The sequence below is a fragment of the Prionailurus bengalensis genome, chromosome C2 (genome assembly GCF_016509475.1).
Source record: "Prionailurus bengalensis isolate Pbe53 chromosome C2, Fcat_Pben_1.1_paternal_pri, whole genome shotgun sequence".
Taxonomy (NCBI): Eukaryota; Metazoa; Chordata; class Mammalia; order Carnivora; family Felidae; genus Prionailurus; species Prionailurus bengalensis.
Window position 1 is genome coordinate 132,691,280 of NC_057350.1, and position 14,999 is coordinate 132,706,278.

Sequence of the window (14,999 nt, forward strand, 5' to 3'; positions counted from 1 at the left end):
ATGGCAATAAAAGTGTCTTCTGTTAGGTTAATGAAGGTCACTTTTGAACCCCACCTAAGAGCAGCAGCTGGTAGCTAAGAAGACAAACCATGTGACTAGAAAGTTAGAACTTTCAGTCCTAGAACCCCCACCACCATCCTCCCTCACCTCTGGGGAAGAGAGATAAGATGGAGGTTGAATCAGCCAAGGGTGAATGACTTAGCCAATCATGACTAAGAAATGAAGCCTCCATAAAAGCCCCAAAGGGCTGGGTTTGGGGAGCTTCCACACTGATGAACACATGGAGACTGGGGTGAGTGACACACCTGTAGAGGGCATGGAAGTTCCAGGCTCTTTCTCCATACCAGACCTACATATGTCTTCATCTTGCTCTTGATTTCTATCCTTTATCATATCCCTTTAATAAACTGGTAAACCTAAGTGTTTCCCTGAGCTCTGTGAACCACTCTAGCAAATTAAATGAACCTAAGGAAGAACCTCTAATTTAAAGTGGGTAGGTCAGGATCATAGATAACAGCCTGGGGTCTGTGACTGACTTCTGAAGTCAGGAATGAGAGTGTTCTAGGGCTGAACTCAACCTATGGAATCTGATGTTATTTCTGGGTAGTAGATATTGGCAGAACAGAGCTGAATTATTCAGTGTCCAAGAATTGTTTTGTGTTATGTGTGGGAGAACCTGCCCTCAACCCCCCAGCCACCATGTTGGAACTGGGTCTGTGAACCTTAGAAGAGTCACTGTCTCTCATGATTTATTATAGCTATCGTTAAGGAATAAAATTACTTTCATCCCTAAAATAATCAGTTTCTCTGGCCAAAAGCTTTATAATAGAGTTTAATAACGGAGTCTTGCAACACTTAAAAATATTTAAAATACATTTTAAAACAGTATAAATACAACCACCTTGGAAAAAAATGGATATCCCATGTTTTTAATGCCATCATTTAAATACATGAATTACAAAAGAAAAATTTTAAAAAACTGTATTCCTGTTACATTAGATTGTGCTTTTTAAAACTAGGAAAAGATTAAATTAAATAAGCAGTTAAGGTTTACTTGCAGTTCTTATCATGTACATGGCTTTTACTTAACTTCAGAAAACACCTATTAAAAAAAAATGATAAACTCCTAACTCTACTTATGCTAACAATTGATTATTTTATAATCCAACTAATCCTTACACAGCACTAATAGTTCCTGGCAATGCTAATGACATAAAGTTGCACTGTCCAATCAGGTACTAGCTATATGCAGCCATTTAAATTTTAATGAATGAAAATTAAATAAAATTAAATTCAGTCCCTTATCTAAATATCCACACTTCCAGTACTCAGTAATCATGTTTAACTATTGACTACTGTTCGAACAGTGTAGAACATAAAAGCCCATGTTTTTTATGGGCTTTACTTCATCACAGAAAATTTACTTCATCACAGAAAATTCTATTGGGCAGCAGTTATCCATAGAGTCTAATAAGCAACTGATTTTACTATCTACTCCCTTCCTCCCACCAAGTACTTACTTGGAGAATGCTTGCAACTTCGCTGACTGGTAATTCACTTGCTTTTTTTGATGTCAATACAGGAATCATTGTCTCATTTTCAGCATTAGGAATTTTTTGAAAACGTGCAACCTAGCAAAGAAAACAAAGGCAAAATATTTGAATATACAAAAAAAATTCAAATGCAGTCTAGAATAAATGAAAATCTAAACGTTCACAGAAACTTAGTTTCCAGTTACAAAACATTTTCAGAATAATAAGTATCTAGTTCTAAGAAGATAATTTTATATTAACCATGTGCTATTTTTCCAGAGAGCACATTTCAAAAATTAAGCCACCAGTGCCAGCTAGAATACAAAATCATTTTCACATTAAATAAAAAAGATGCTATTTTTATACCAATGTAATGAGTAAAAAGTAAAACAGATGTCCCGTCTCACAGATCCTAATAATTACATGTAGTCATAATCCTCTAAACTCATTATGTTTAACAGCAAAGACTGAGAACAGCTAAGCTTTCTCCATTTTAACTATTCCTGTTAGGGTGCCCGTTTCTTAACTGTCCAGAAAAACACCTATCTACTCTACATAAGCACCAAGACAGCAAGTCAGATTTAAAAATCTATTCCCAAACTAGCAGAAAAACAAAGAAAAGAGACCAGACAAGCAGAGGATGCACAGTTTAGTGAAGGGGCTGTGAACAAGCAGAGATGGTGGTAACCAGGGTACCTACTTCATGCAGCTTCATAAGCAAGTATCTAGAGAAAAGTTTTTATTTAACACACTTCCAGAAATAAATCTCCAATCCAGACTTGTCTTGGGTCCTAAGCTGACAGATTCTTAATAGACAAAAAGTTTTGAATAAGTAGGAGAAAGTAAGACAAAAGTGAAACTTTAGCGAAGAAAACTTTTCAGTTGCTATACTTCCACTGATTAGAATACTGAAAGTGAAGTGATCATCTTACTGCCAAGACACAAGTCTTTAAGCTTTCAGATGGAAGGTCTTCAACCTTGGATAATCAACATTTTTAGGATAAAAATATTCCCCCCAAATTTTTTTGGCACAACACTTAAGACAACAAATGACACCGATCAAAAAAGAAAATTTTAAATTTCTATTATTTTAAGATAATAACAGAGGCCTGTGTGCTGTCATTATAGAATCTTTACACTTACTCCAAAAATTAGTAAATAGCTGTGGAAAAAAATATTCACTCAGTGTAACTGAGTTCTGGAACAATCAAATACATGTTTTCTAATTTCATTTATTAAAAGGCACTGCTGAATGTTTAAGTACTTTAAAGCAAGAAGCAGAAGTATTTTTCTACTTTTCATAAGATATTAGTGACTAAAAATTCTGAGGAAATTGGGAGACAGATTACCTTACTTTCATACAAAACAAAGCCTTGAAATTATTTAAAGCATATTTTTACATAATTAAGAAAGCTTAAACCTTAGAGAAAAAACTGGAAATTTCTTAAAAGTTCCAAACGTTTCAGAACCCCTGAATATCCAAACCTATAAAACAAAGTGGGACAAGGGAAAGATTTCATTGAACCATCCTTAAATTAAACACTGGAAAAAACCCTACAAAAATAACCAGAATCTTCTTAAAGCAATGAGAACTACAACAGTGTGATGCGGTTATTTATCTTGTGAGATGTTAAAGCAAAATTAAGAAGGATCAAGTATATTTACATTACCTGTGATGTCAACGAGACTAGTATCTTTTATTTCTAAAATTCCTGTACCTCAGTTTCTTCATATAAAAAATACGGATAATACTGCCTAAAGTTGTGTCAAGATTACATCCATTAATAAAGCACTTGACCCAATAGTAATAAGTGCTAAAATAGCTATTTTTCTCCAAAAAGTATTTAATACTTACATATATATTCAATAGTACAATTAGCTTAATCCAGAACTAAATTACCAATCGTGGCAAATAAAAGTTAGATTTGCAATAATTTTTCTATTAAAATATACTTTTCTATCACTGATACCTTAGAAATTGCCATCTCAAGTACCCAACATGTGGTACAAGAGCTCTTCTCATAAAATCTTTTTAAAGTAATCCTTTGGTAGTTGTTACATAAGACAAGGTCTATGTTGGAATATACTCTACATAAAATCCCTCAGGAGCATTCTGTGGGCCCAAAAGAGTTGAAAAATCTCAACAGAAGAAAGTGAGTTTCACTTAATAATGAGTAAGACACTGAAGGGACATGATAATAACTCTTCAAATATATGAAGGGCTGGCTGCCATGTGAAAGAGGGAAACACCAAAACCAAAGGGTAAGTTTACAGCCAACCAACTTCTGGAGTTAGAATGAAGAGCACTGGATGTGTTCTGGCAAAGCCATGTGATAAGACAGATTTCACTGAAAGAATATAGGAAATAGGAGGCTATAGCACAAAATTCTTGGCCAAAAGCAGAAATCTCATCTATATTTATGCTTACTGGATTCTATGTCAACCTACAATTATGGATATTATTGACTTTTAATCCTATTTTCTTTTAAGCAAATGTTATATTTAGTAGTTCAAATGGATCATTACTTCTATGGCTTATAAGAATACTTTGTTTATTCACTTACTCTTTCAACACTGCATTTATTGAGAATCTGACTCTGTGGTAGGCCCTTAGTATTAACAATGAGCAAAAACATCCTGAAGGGGAGGAGAGAGGACAAAGGGGACAAATGTTATCAAAGAATACCACAAATAAATGGAAAACGGCAAATGACTGCTATTATGAAGAAGTCATCCAGAGGCATGAGAGCTTACACAGAGATTGCAATCGGGACAGGGAAGTTTTCACGAGGAAGTGATGCTTATAGAACTGAAAGACAAGAAGCTGCCTAAGGGAAGGAGTGGAAGAGCAGAGGGAAAAGAATGTGCAAAGTTCCCAGGAAAGGGGGGTGAGCATGGCAAAATGAAGTACTAAAGAACGAGTACTAAAAGAAGACCAGCATTTATTCATTTACTCATTCAGTCTTTAAACATCTAATCAATGGTCCTGTATGTGCCACGCACTGTTGCCAATAATGGGGACACAAAACAGACCAAAAATGTAAGAACTCCAGCCTCATGAAGCTACATACCAATTGGAAGCAAAAGACTACAAATAATGAATTAAACAATAAATGCTCCAGAAGGATAAGGGAGGAGTTGCTTCATTGTATACAGGGGTGGAGGGGAGGACCTCTCTAGTAAGGTGACATTTGGGCACAGAGACCTGAAAAAAAAAAAAAAAAAAAAAAAGCAAAGGAACTAATATCTCTAGCTAGAAATGTCCAGGAGGTAGATGGGTATGAGCACATACAGGAGAGGTCCAGGTTGAAGATACCAATGTGGGTAAGTCATGAGCATATAAATGGTATTAAAACTGAGAATAAACCACACTGGCACAGAATAAAGGGAAGAGGTCTATGGGCTGACCCTAGGGCATTATCTCAACATAGTGATCAGAGATGAGAATAACCAAGAAAAGAGACAAAGAAGAACCAAGCAGTGAGGTAAAAAGGGAACCACAAGAGAAGTCAAATGAAACGACTATTTCAAAGTGGGTGTTAATGGCTGGACTGAATGCCACTGAAAAGTGAAGGTGAGGACTGACAACTGACCACAGAAGTTGGCAACATAGAGATAAATAAAGAGAGTGGTTTCAGTGGAGTAGTGATGCACAAAAATCAGACAGGAGTGGGTTCAAAGAAAACAGCAGAAGAGAAGGTGAAGACAGCCAAGTATAGATAATCCTTCCCAGTTCTGCTGTAAAAAGAAGCAGCGAAATGGGATTATCGTAGCCAGAATGGAGTATAGGTTCCAAGAATTGGGGCTTTTTTTAAAATGGGAGAAATGTTTGCATGTTTGTATTTTGATCAGAATTATCTGATAGAAGAAAAACTAGTAATGCAGAAGTGACATGGGACAACTGATAAAGTGATGCTCTTGACTAAATGAGAGGGGATGGAATCTGACATATTTGTAGGAGGACTGGTCTTAGATAAAGGAATAGACCAGTTCATCCAGTTACAGAGGAGAAGGCAGAGTAACATGGGAAGGATGCACACATGTTGGCAGCTGCAGTGGAAGGAACATATGGAAATATTCTAAGAACTATCTGGATTAAAAAAATCAGGACATATAAAGCAAAAATAAGCTACAGAAGTAGGTGGGGATCCTACAGTGCCTCATGGGTCATTTTATGGAATTTCTGTCTTAATCCTAAGAGGAAAAGGAAGACTTTGCACTGTAGTCTTAAAAATAGATAAATAAATAAAATAAATAAATAATAAATAAATAAATAAATAAAATACACAGCTGGGAGGAAAACACACACACACACACACACACACACACACACAATATAAGTGGTGAAAATATACCAGTTTGGACACTATTACATACATCTAAATAAGAGATAAACATAGCTTGGACATGGGTGGTGGAGTGCAGAACAGATGTAGAGGTAAAAATAACAGTACATGATGATGAACTAGATACATACATTGAAGAATTACACTAGATTCCTAGCTTGTTTACATACTAAATAGTAATGCTATTCACATGGTAAAGAATATTAGAATATTCTTTGTAACAAATGGTGCTGTGACAACCGGATATGCACACAAAAAAGTACTGTATAAAGCTGAACCCCTCCCTCACACAATATATGGAGATTAACTCAAAATGGATCAAAGACCTAAATGTGAGGGCTTGAACTATTAAACTCTTAGAATAAAACATGGGCTTAAATCTTGACCAAGGTTTCCTAGACATGACACCAAAAGCACAAGAAACAAAAAAAGACTGAACATCATCAAAATTTAAAACTTTTGTGCTGCAAAGGACACCATCAAGAAAGTGAAAAAGACAACCCACACTATGAGAGAAAATATTTGCAAATATATTACAATTCAGTAATAAGAAGACATAACTCAACTTTAAGATGAGTAAAAGATCTGAATATATATTTCTACAAAGTAGATATACAAATGATCAATAAGCACACGAGAAGATCTTCAATCATTAGTCATGAGGAAAATACACATCAAAACCATAATGAGATACCACTTCAGATCTACTAGTATGCCAAAAATCAAAAAGACAACAAGGGGCACCTGGATGACTCAGTTAGTTAGGCATCCAACTCTTGATTTCAGCTCAGGTCGTGATCTCATAGTCTGTGAGTTCAAGCCCCACATTAGGCTCCAAACTGACAGTGGGGAGCCTGCTTGGGATTTTCTCTCTCCCCGCCTCTCTCTCTCCCTCTCCCACTCCCTCTCCCTCTGCCCCTTCCCTGCTTGTGCAACCGCACGCACACACACACACACTCTCTCTCTTAAAACAAATAAACTTAGGGGCGCCTGGGTGGCGCAGTCGGTTAAGCGTCCGACTTCAGCCAGGTCACGATCTCGCGGTCCGGGAGTTCGAGCCCTGCGTCAGGCTCTGGGCTGATGGCTCAGAGCCTGGAGCCTGTTTCCGATTCTGTGTCTCCCTCTCTCTCTGCCCCTCCCCCGTTCATGCTCTGTCTCTCTCTGTCCCAAAAATAAATAAACGTTGAAAAAAAAATTTTTTTTAAAAACAAATAAACTTAAAAAAAGAGAGAGAGAGAAAGAATAACAAGGGTTGAAAAGCATAGAGAGAAACTGGAACCTTTATATCCTGCTGGTGCAACTGTTAAAAGGTGCAGGCACTATGGTAAAGTTTGGCAGCTATTATAGATATATGGTTATGCAGATATGGATATATAGATATACAGATATATAGATATGTATTATGCTATTATACACACATGGCATTTTAGCTGGCTAAATGAGGACTGTTTTCAACTTAAAACAATCTTTGAGTGATTTAATAATGCTTCGATTTTGAGAACTATAAAATACAAGCAAGATCACATAAGTTTAGTTGAAGGTAAATCATCTTAAGACACAACGTTACTTCCTTCACATGTTATTACAAAAGTTCATTGTGCGTGGTCCCAGGTTTCAAATATTAGGTATTATCTGTTCACCTCTTACCTGACCCTGAAGATATCCTGGGCTTAGCTATATCTTAATCTCCTCATAATAGCTTTACATTTGTTTCAAATAATGGCATTTATTAGGTCTAAACCTTGGATTATTTAATTCATGCAACCAATAAGCATTTCCTAAATAGACCACACATACAACCACAGTCCACAGTTTATACCTTGCAGAGATGAATAATTCAGCTGGACAGTCAAGTCATACCAGAACACACACCTATAAGAGTTACCATACATTAGTCAAACCATCAGAATGCAAGTAAGGAAGTCAAAAAATTCATGAAGGGAAGACTGTTACAGCCCTCAGTATTCTGGGAAAACTTCCCTGAACTAAGCCATTAAAAATGGATAGCAGGGAATGGCTAACACCTGCCAAGGAAACAGTCTAAAAAAGAGACGAACACTGGTAAAAGGAAGAACAGTAGAAATCTAATTTGTATGTGACTCGCCCAATCTGGCTAGAATAAAGTAAGTGTTTTACTATGCACTTCTACTTCCATTAAATGACCCAGATCTAGCCAGATATTAAAACAAGCTATACAGTTTTTAATTGAGTGCATTTAAAAACTGCAGAAACTTACATTTTTAGGACGTATCAAATAATTCAGCTAAATACAGACCCTTATGCATCAGGACCCATCACAGACCAACCGTACCCAAATTTGCATTTTAACAAGAGTCCCAGGTGAATCACTCATATATTTTGAGTTTAAGCATGTTATAGATCAGTTCCCAAATCTGATACATATCAGAATTATATTGGGATTGCTATGGATCGAATTGCCCCCACCCCAAATACATATGTTGAAGTCCTAACCCCCAATTTAACAGTATTTAGATATGGAGACTTTGTGAGGTAATTAGGTCATGAAGGTGCAGCCCCTCATGATGGCATGTACATGTACATGTCTCCTCTCCCCTTCTCCCTCTCTTCCTTCCTCCCCAGCCTTTAGAACTGTGAGAAATAAATGTCTGTTACCTAAGACACCAAGTCTATGACATTCTGTTATAACAGCCAAGGTAGACTAAGACAAAGGGGCTTTTTGTTTGTTTGTTTGTTTGTTTTTGTTTTTTCATTTTAATCCAAGTGTCTAGACACCATCCCTAAAGAGTGTGAATCATTAGGTCTGGGGTGGAGCAAAAACATTTATTTTTAAAAGCTCGCCAGGGGCTGCCTGGGTGGCTCAGTCAGTTAAGCCGCTGACTTCAGCTCAGGTCACGATCTCGACGTTCATCAGTTTGAATCCCATGTCGGGCTCTGTGCTGACAGCTCAGAGCCTGGAGCCTACTTCGGATTCTGTGTCTCCCTCTCTCTCTGCCCCTCCCCTGCTCATGCTGTGTCTCTGTCAAAAATAAGTAAACGGAGCAGGAGGAGGAGGAGGAGAACAACTACTACTACTAGTAAAAGGGGCATCTGGGTGGCTCAGTTGGTTAAGTGTTCAAATCTCGATTTCACCTCAGGTCATGACCTCAGTCACAGTTTGTAAGATTGAGCCCCTGCACTGGCCTCTGCTCTAAGACGACACAGAGACTGCTGAGATTTTCTCTCCCTCTCTGCCCATCCCCACTCATCCTCTCTCTTTCAAAATAAACTTTAAAAAAAAGAAGAAGAAGAAGAAATGGTGAATTTTCAAAAGGTGACCAAATGACTCCAAGTTTCTTTAACTGATCTTTTGGTTGAGAACAAGGCTGCTGGTACTTTTCTTCAACACTGTATATATAAGTCCACTTATATCCACATTTAACATGCTCAGCTGGATGGGGTGATAGTATAGTGCAGCAGACATCAAACCAAACATCGCCTTCTGAGCTGGAAAAACAGGATAGGTCCCAGACCCCATTCCCACTTCAGACACAACAGCTTTCCTTTTATGTACTATATGCTTTGGCTTCAGAAAAAAAAAAGAAGTTAGTATTTAAACAAAGAGCTTTACAGCTTTAAAAGGGGGGAAGGGGAGACTTAAACACTCCAGGACTGTGGTTTTCAATCTTACTAGTTAGCATCAGAATCACCCGGATGACTTGTTAAATCACAGGTTACTGAGCCCTAACCTCAGAGGTCCCAAATTAGCAGGTATGAGGTGGGTCCCAGAAAATTCATTCCTAACAAGTTCTCAAGGAATGTTGATGCTGCTAGTTCAAGTCACACTTGGAGAACCACTGCTCTAGTCAAGGTCAGACTTGACTAGATCCTAATTTATAATCACAACTCTATGTCCTAATAGCTGTGTGACCCAGGACAAATTACGTAACTCTCTGCATGGTTTTCCTCAGTGGAAAACTGGGATAATACCAATTTGATTTCAAAAAGGGAAAAAAAAAACTTATAGAAGTGTGTGCACAGTACCTACTATATGATGGATATTCAATGCTGGTTCTGTTCCCCTAAGATAATTATACTAATCATATAATTATGCATTTGCCTCACCCCTGCTTCACAAGGGTATAACACGGTTTCTGTCATCTTGGTATCCTCTGCAAAGTTCTTAATATCCAACACGAAAAGGACTATTAGAAAAAAAAAAAAATCCTGGGATTTGTCTCAATGGACAAAAGAATAGCCCTGTTATCCTGAGATATACCCATGTCTTTTTTTTTTTTTAAGTTTATTTATTTGAGAGAGAGAGAGAGAGAGACAGATAGACAGACAGACAGACAGACTGAGTTGGGGAGGAGCAGAGAGAGGGAGAGAGAGAATCGCAAGCAGGCTTCGAGCTGTCAGTATGGAGTCAGATGCAGGGCTCAAACCCACGAACCAGGAGATCACGACCCAAGTCGAAACCAAGAGTCAGGAGATTAATCAACTGAGCCACCCAAGGGCCCCTTTATGCCTTTTAAATGACCTTTCATTCAAAGAACAAAAATATGGCAGAACTGATTAGAAAAAGAATTTAATCATCCATGAATTCATCTTCTACAAGCACTAGTCAAGTCCATGTGTTTCACCTTTGAAAGTGTTGAGTTTAAAGTTTCCCATCTCCAGGGGCACCTGGGTGGTTCAGTTGGTTAGGCATCTGACTTAGGCTCAAGTCATAATCTCGTGGTTTGTGAGTTTTGAGTTCCGCCTCAGGTTCCTCGCTTCCAATGCGGAACCTGCTTGGAATTCTTTCTCTTCCCCTCTCCTACCCTCCCCTGCTCAAGCTCACGCTCTCTATGTCTCTAAAAATAAATTAAAAAAATTTTTTTAAAAAGTTTCCAATCTCCAGACGTTGAATTTTATTGGCAAATGTAGCAGCCATGCAAGCAGGAAAAGCCAACCTGTCCCTGGATGAAGCATTTCAAGGATCAGACTGCTGGTGTGCAGCAGCCCTATCAACAAAGAAATGCTGGCATGGGAAGGAAAAGGCACTGAAAACACATTCTTATAAAATATTGTATTACCAGAGAAGCAGGTTTAAGAACACTTGAAATACAAAGTGAAAAGTGCATATTGAACTAACATATCTAGGATCACATACATAAGTAGTCAGAAACCTCCACAAATGCCTCCCCTAATATGCAAGTTCCTACTTTTTACACCAACTATATCTGACAAAGTCACCAGCTCAGTCTTATCATCTAAAAGGCAAGATGGAATATGATCATTTTCAAACTTTAGTTTTGAGAATCAGCTGGGAATGAAATGATTAGGAATACAAGTATTCTCAGGGCACATGGGTGGCTCACTAAGTGTCCAACTCTTGATTTTGGCTCAGGTCATGATCTCATGGTTTGTGAAATCGAACCCCATATCAGGCTCTGCACTGACAGTGTGGAGCCGGCTTGGATTTCTCTCTCTCCTTCTCTTTGCCTCTCCTTCTCTATCTCAAAACAAATAAATAAAAACATTAAAAAAAATGTTTTTTTAAAGTACAAGTACTCTCAGCACTTTTATTCGGCATAATACTGGAAGCTTGAGCTGCAGCCATCAGACAAGATAAAGAAATAAACGGCATCCAAATTGGTAGAAGAAAAACCTTCACTATCAGATGTCATACTATAGACAGAAAACCCTACAGACTCCACCAAACCACTAATAAAACTGATAAAATGAATTCAGTACAGTTGCAGGATACAAAATTAATATAAAGAAATCTGTTACTTCTTTTTTTTTTTTTTAATTTTTTTTTTCAATGTTTATTTATTTTTGGGACAGAGAGAGACAGAGCATGAACGGGGGAGGGGCAGAGAGAGAGGGAGACACAGAATCGGAAACAGGCTCCAGGCTCTGAGCCATCCGCCCAGAGCCTGACGCGGGGCTCGAACTCCCGGACCGCGAGATCGTGACCTGGCTGAAGTCGGACGCTTAACTGACTGCGCCACCCAGGCGCCCCAAGAAATCTGTTACTTCTATACACAAATAATGATATAGCAGAAAGAAAAATTAAAAAAATAATCCCATTTATAAATCCACAAAAAGAATAAAATACCTAGGAATAAACTTAACCAAGGAGGTAAAATACGTAAAACTCTGAAAATTATAAGACACTGATGAAAGAAATCAATGATACAAATACTAAGACATTCCATGCTCATAGATTGGAAGAACAAATATTGTTAAAATGTCCATACTACCCAAAGCAATCTACAGATTTAATGAAATCCCTATCAAAATACCAACAGCATTCTTCATAGGACTGGAACAAATAAAACTAAAATTTGTATGAAACCACAAAAGACCCCAGTCAAAGCAATTCTGAGAAGAAAAGCAAAACTGGAAGTATCCAGATTTCAAGATACACTACAAAGCTGCAGTAATCAAAACTGTATGGTACTGGCACAAACAGAGATACAGAGATCAGTGGAACAAAATAGGGAGTCTAGAAATAAACTCATGCTTAAATGGTCAATTAATCTACAACAAAGGAAGCAAGAAGATAAAATGGGGAAAAAGATAGTTTCTTCAACAAACAGTGTTGGGAAAATTAGACAGTGGTAAGCAAAAGAATAAAAACTGGACCACTTTCTTACACCATACACAAACATAAACTCAAAATGGATTAAGGACCTCTGGACCTAAAACCATAAAATTCCTAGAAGAAAACCTGGCAATAATTTCTTTGACACTGGCCACAGAAACATTTTTCTAGATATGTCTTCTCAGGCAAGGGAAACAAAAGCAATAATTAACCACTGGTACTACACCAAAATAAAAAGCTTGTGTACAGCAAAGGAAACCATCAAAAAAACAAAACAGCAACCTACTGAATGAAAGAAGATATCTGCAAATGATATACCTAAAAAGGGGTTAATATCCAAAATGTACAAAGAACTTCTACAACTCGACATCAAAATAAACCCAAGTAATCCAATTAAAATGGGCAGAGGACATGAACATACATTTTCAAAGAAGACACACAAATGGCCAACAGACACATGAAAAGATGCTCAACATCACTAATCAACTGGGGAAATGCAAATAAAAACTACAATATCACTTTACATCCTTGGTTAAAAGCAAAAAGATAAATAACAAGTGTTGGTGAGGATATGGAGAAGAAGGAACCCTCATTCACTGCTAGTGGGAATGCAAACCGCTACAGCCACTGTGGAGAACAGTATGGAGGTTCCTCAAAAAATTAAAAGTAGAATTACCCTATGATCCAGTAATTCCACTACTAGGTATTTACCCAAAGAAAACAAAAACACTAATAATTTGAAAAGATACATGCACCCCTATCTTTACTGCAGCATTATTTAGAACAGCCAAGATACAAAGGCAACCCAAAATGTCCATCCATAGATGAATAAATAAAGAAGATGTAGTACAGACATACAAAAGAATATTAAACATAGAAAAGAATGAGGGGTTGGGGCGCCTGGGTGGCGCAGTCGGTTAAGCGTCCGACTTCAGCCAGGTCACAATCTCGCGGTCCGCGAGTTCGAGCCCCGCGTCAGGCTCTGGGCGGATGGCTCAGAGCCTGGAGCCTGTTTCCGATTCTGTGTCTCCCTCTCTCTCTGCCCCTCCCCCGCTCATGCTCTGTCTCTCTCTGTCCCAAAAATAAATAAACGTTGAAAAAAAAAAATTTTTTAAAAAAAAGAAAAGAATGAGGGGCATCTGGGTAGCTCAATGGGTTAAGCATCCAACTCTTTTTTTTGTAAATTTTTTTTAACGTGTTATTTTTTGAGAGACAGAGTGTGAGCAGAGGAAGAGCAGAGAGGGAGACAGAGAATCCAAAGCAGGCTCCAGACTCTGAGCTGTCAGCACAGACCCTGATGTGGGGCTCAAACCCATGAATGTGAGGTCATGACCTGAGCCAAAGTCGGACACTCAACTGACTGAGCCACCCAGGTGCTCTAAGCATCCAACTTCTTGAATTCGGCTCAGGTCATAATCTCACTGTGAGATAGAACCCTTCATCAGGCTTCATGATGACAGCACAGAACCTGCCTGGGATTCATTCTCTCTCTCTCTCTCTCTCTCTCTCTCTCTCTTTCTCTCTCTCTCTCTCTCTCTCCTTCTCTCTTTCTGCCTCTCTCCCAGTCATGTGTACACGTGTGCAGGCTCATTCGCACTCTCTCTCTCTCACTCTCTCTCTCAATAAATAAATGAACTTTGGGGCACCTGGGTGGCTCAGTTGGTTGAGTGTCCAACTTCGACTCAGGTCACGATCTCACAATTCATGAGTTCAAGCCCTGTAACGAACTCTGTACTGATAGCTCGGAGCCTGGAGTCCACTTTGGATTCTGTGTCTCCCTCTCTCTCTGTCCCTCCCAGCTCACGCTCTCCCTCAAATATAAAGAAACAAATAAACAAAAACTTTTAAAAACATGAGACCTTGCCATTTGTAATAACATGGATGGGCCTAGATTATATAATAAGTGAAATAAGCCAGACAAAGAAAGACAAATACCATATGATTTCACTCATATATGAAATTTAAGAAACAAAACGAACATACAAAAATAGAGACAAGCAAAAAAACAACACAAAAACAAAACAAAACAAAACCCAAACTCTTAAATACAGATATTAAACTGATGGTTGCCAGGGGGGAGATGGGTAGGGGAATGGGTAAAACAGATAAAGGAGATTAAAAGTACGCTTACCCTAATGACCACTGAGTACAATGTACAGAATTGTTGAATTATTATATTATACACCTAAAATATAACATATAACAGTGTATGTTATACACCTAAAATATAACATATAACAGTGTATGTTAATTATACTTCAAAAAAGAAAAAAAAAAAGAAAGAACACAGGTACTATACAGGTCTCAGCAAAAAAGCTAAAGCTGAATATGACCAATGGTAACCAGATGTAGAGCAATGGTTCTCAACCCAGACTGCACATTTATGTGAACTGCACATTAAAACCACCTGGGGAACTTTGAAAAATTCCTACAGCTGGAACTCCAGACCAATTAAATCAGAGTCCATAAGAACGGTGGCTCCCAAAGATGTGGAGATCCCAGGAATAGGTCTTTTTTAAAAATCTCCCAAAATGACAAGGTACGGGTAGTGCTCTTAACCTACCCATA

The 14,999-nt window shown here is 38.0% G+C and overlaps 1 protein-coding gene across 4 annotated transcripts in view; it reads right to left on the reverse strand.

Annotated features, from left to right (window-relative positions):
* Positions 1-14,999, reverse strand: part of ATP2C1 (ATPase secretory pathway Ca2+ transporting 1) — a 173,601-nt gene that overhangs the window by 93,391 nt on the left and 65,211 nt on the right. For all 4 annotated transcript variants that reach the window (XM_043595410.1, XM_043595411.1, XM_043595412.1 and 1 more), the window contains one exon: positions 1,521-1,631. In XM_043595410.1, the coding sequence (XP_043451345.1) occupies positions 1,521-1,631 (111 nt within the window). The remainder of the gene's footprint in view (positions 1-1,520; positions 1,632-14,999) is intronic.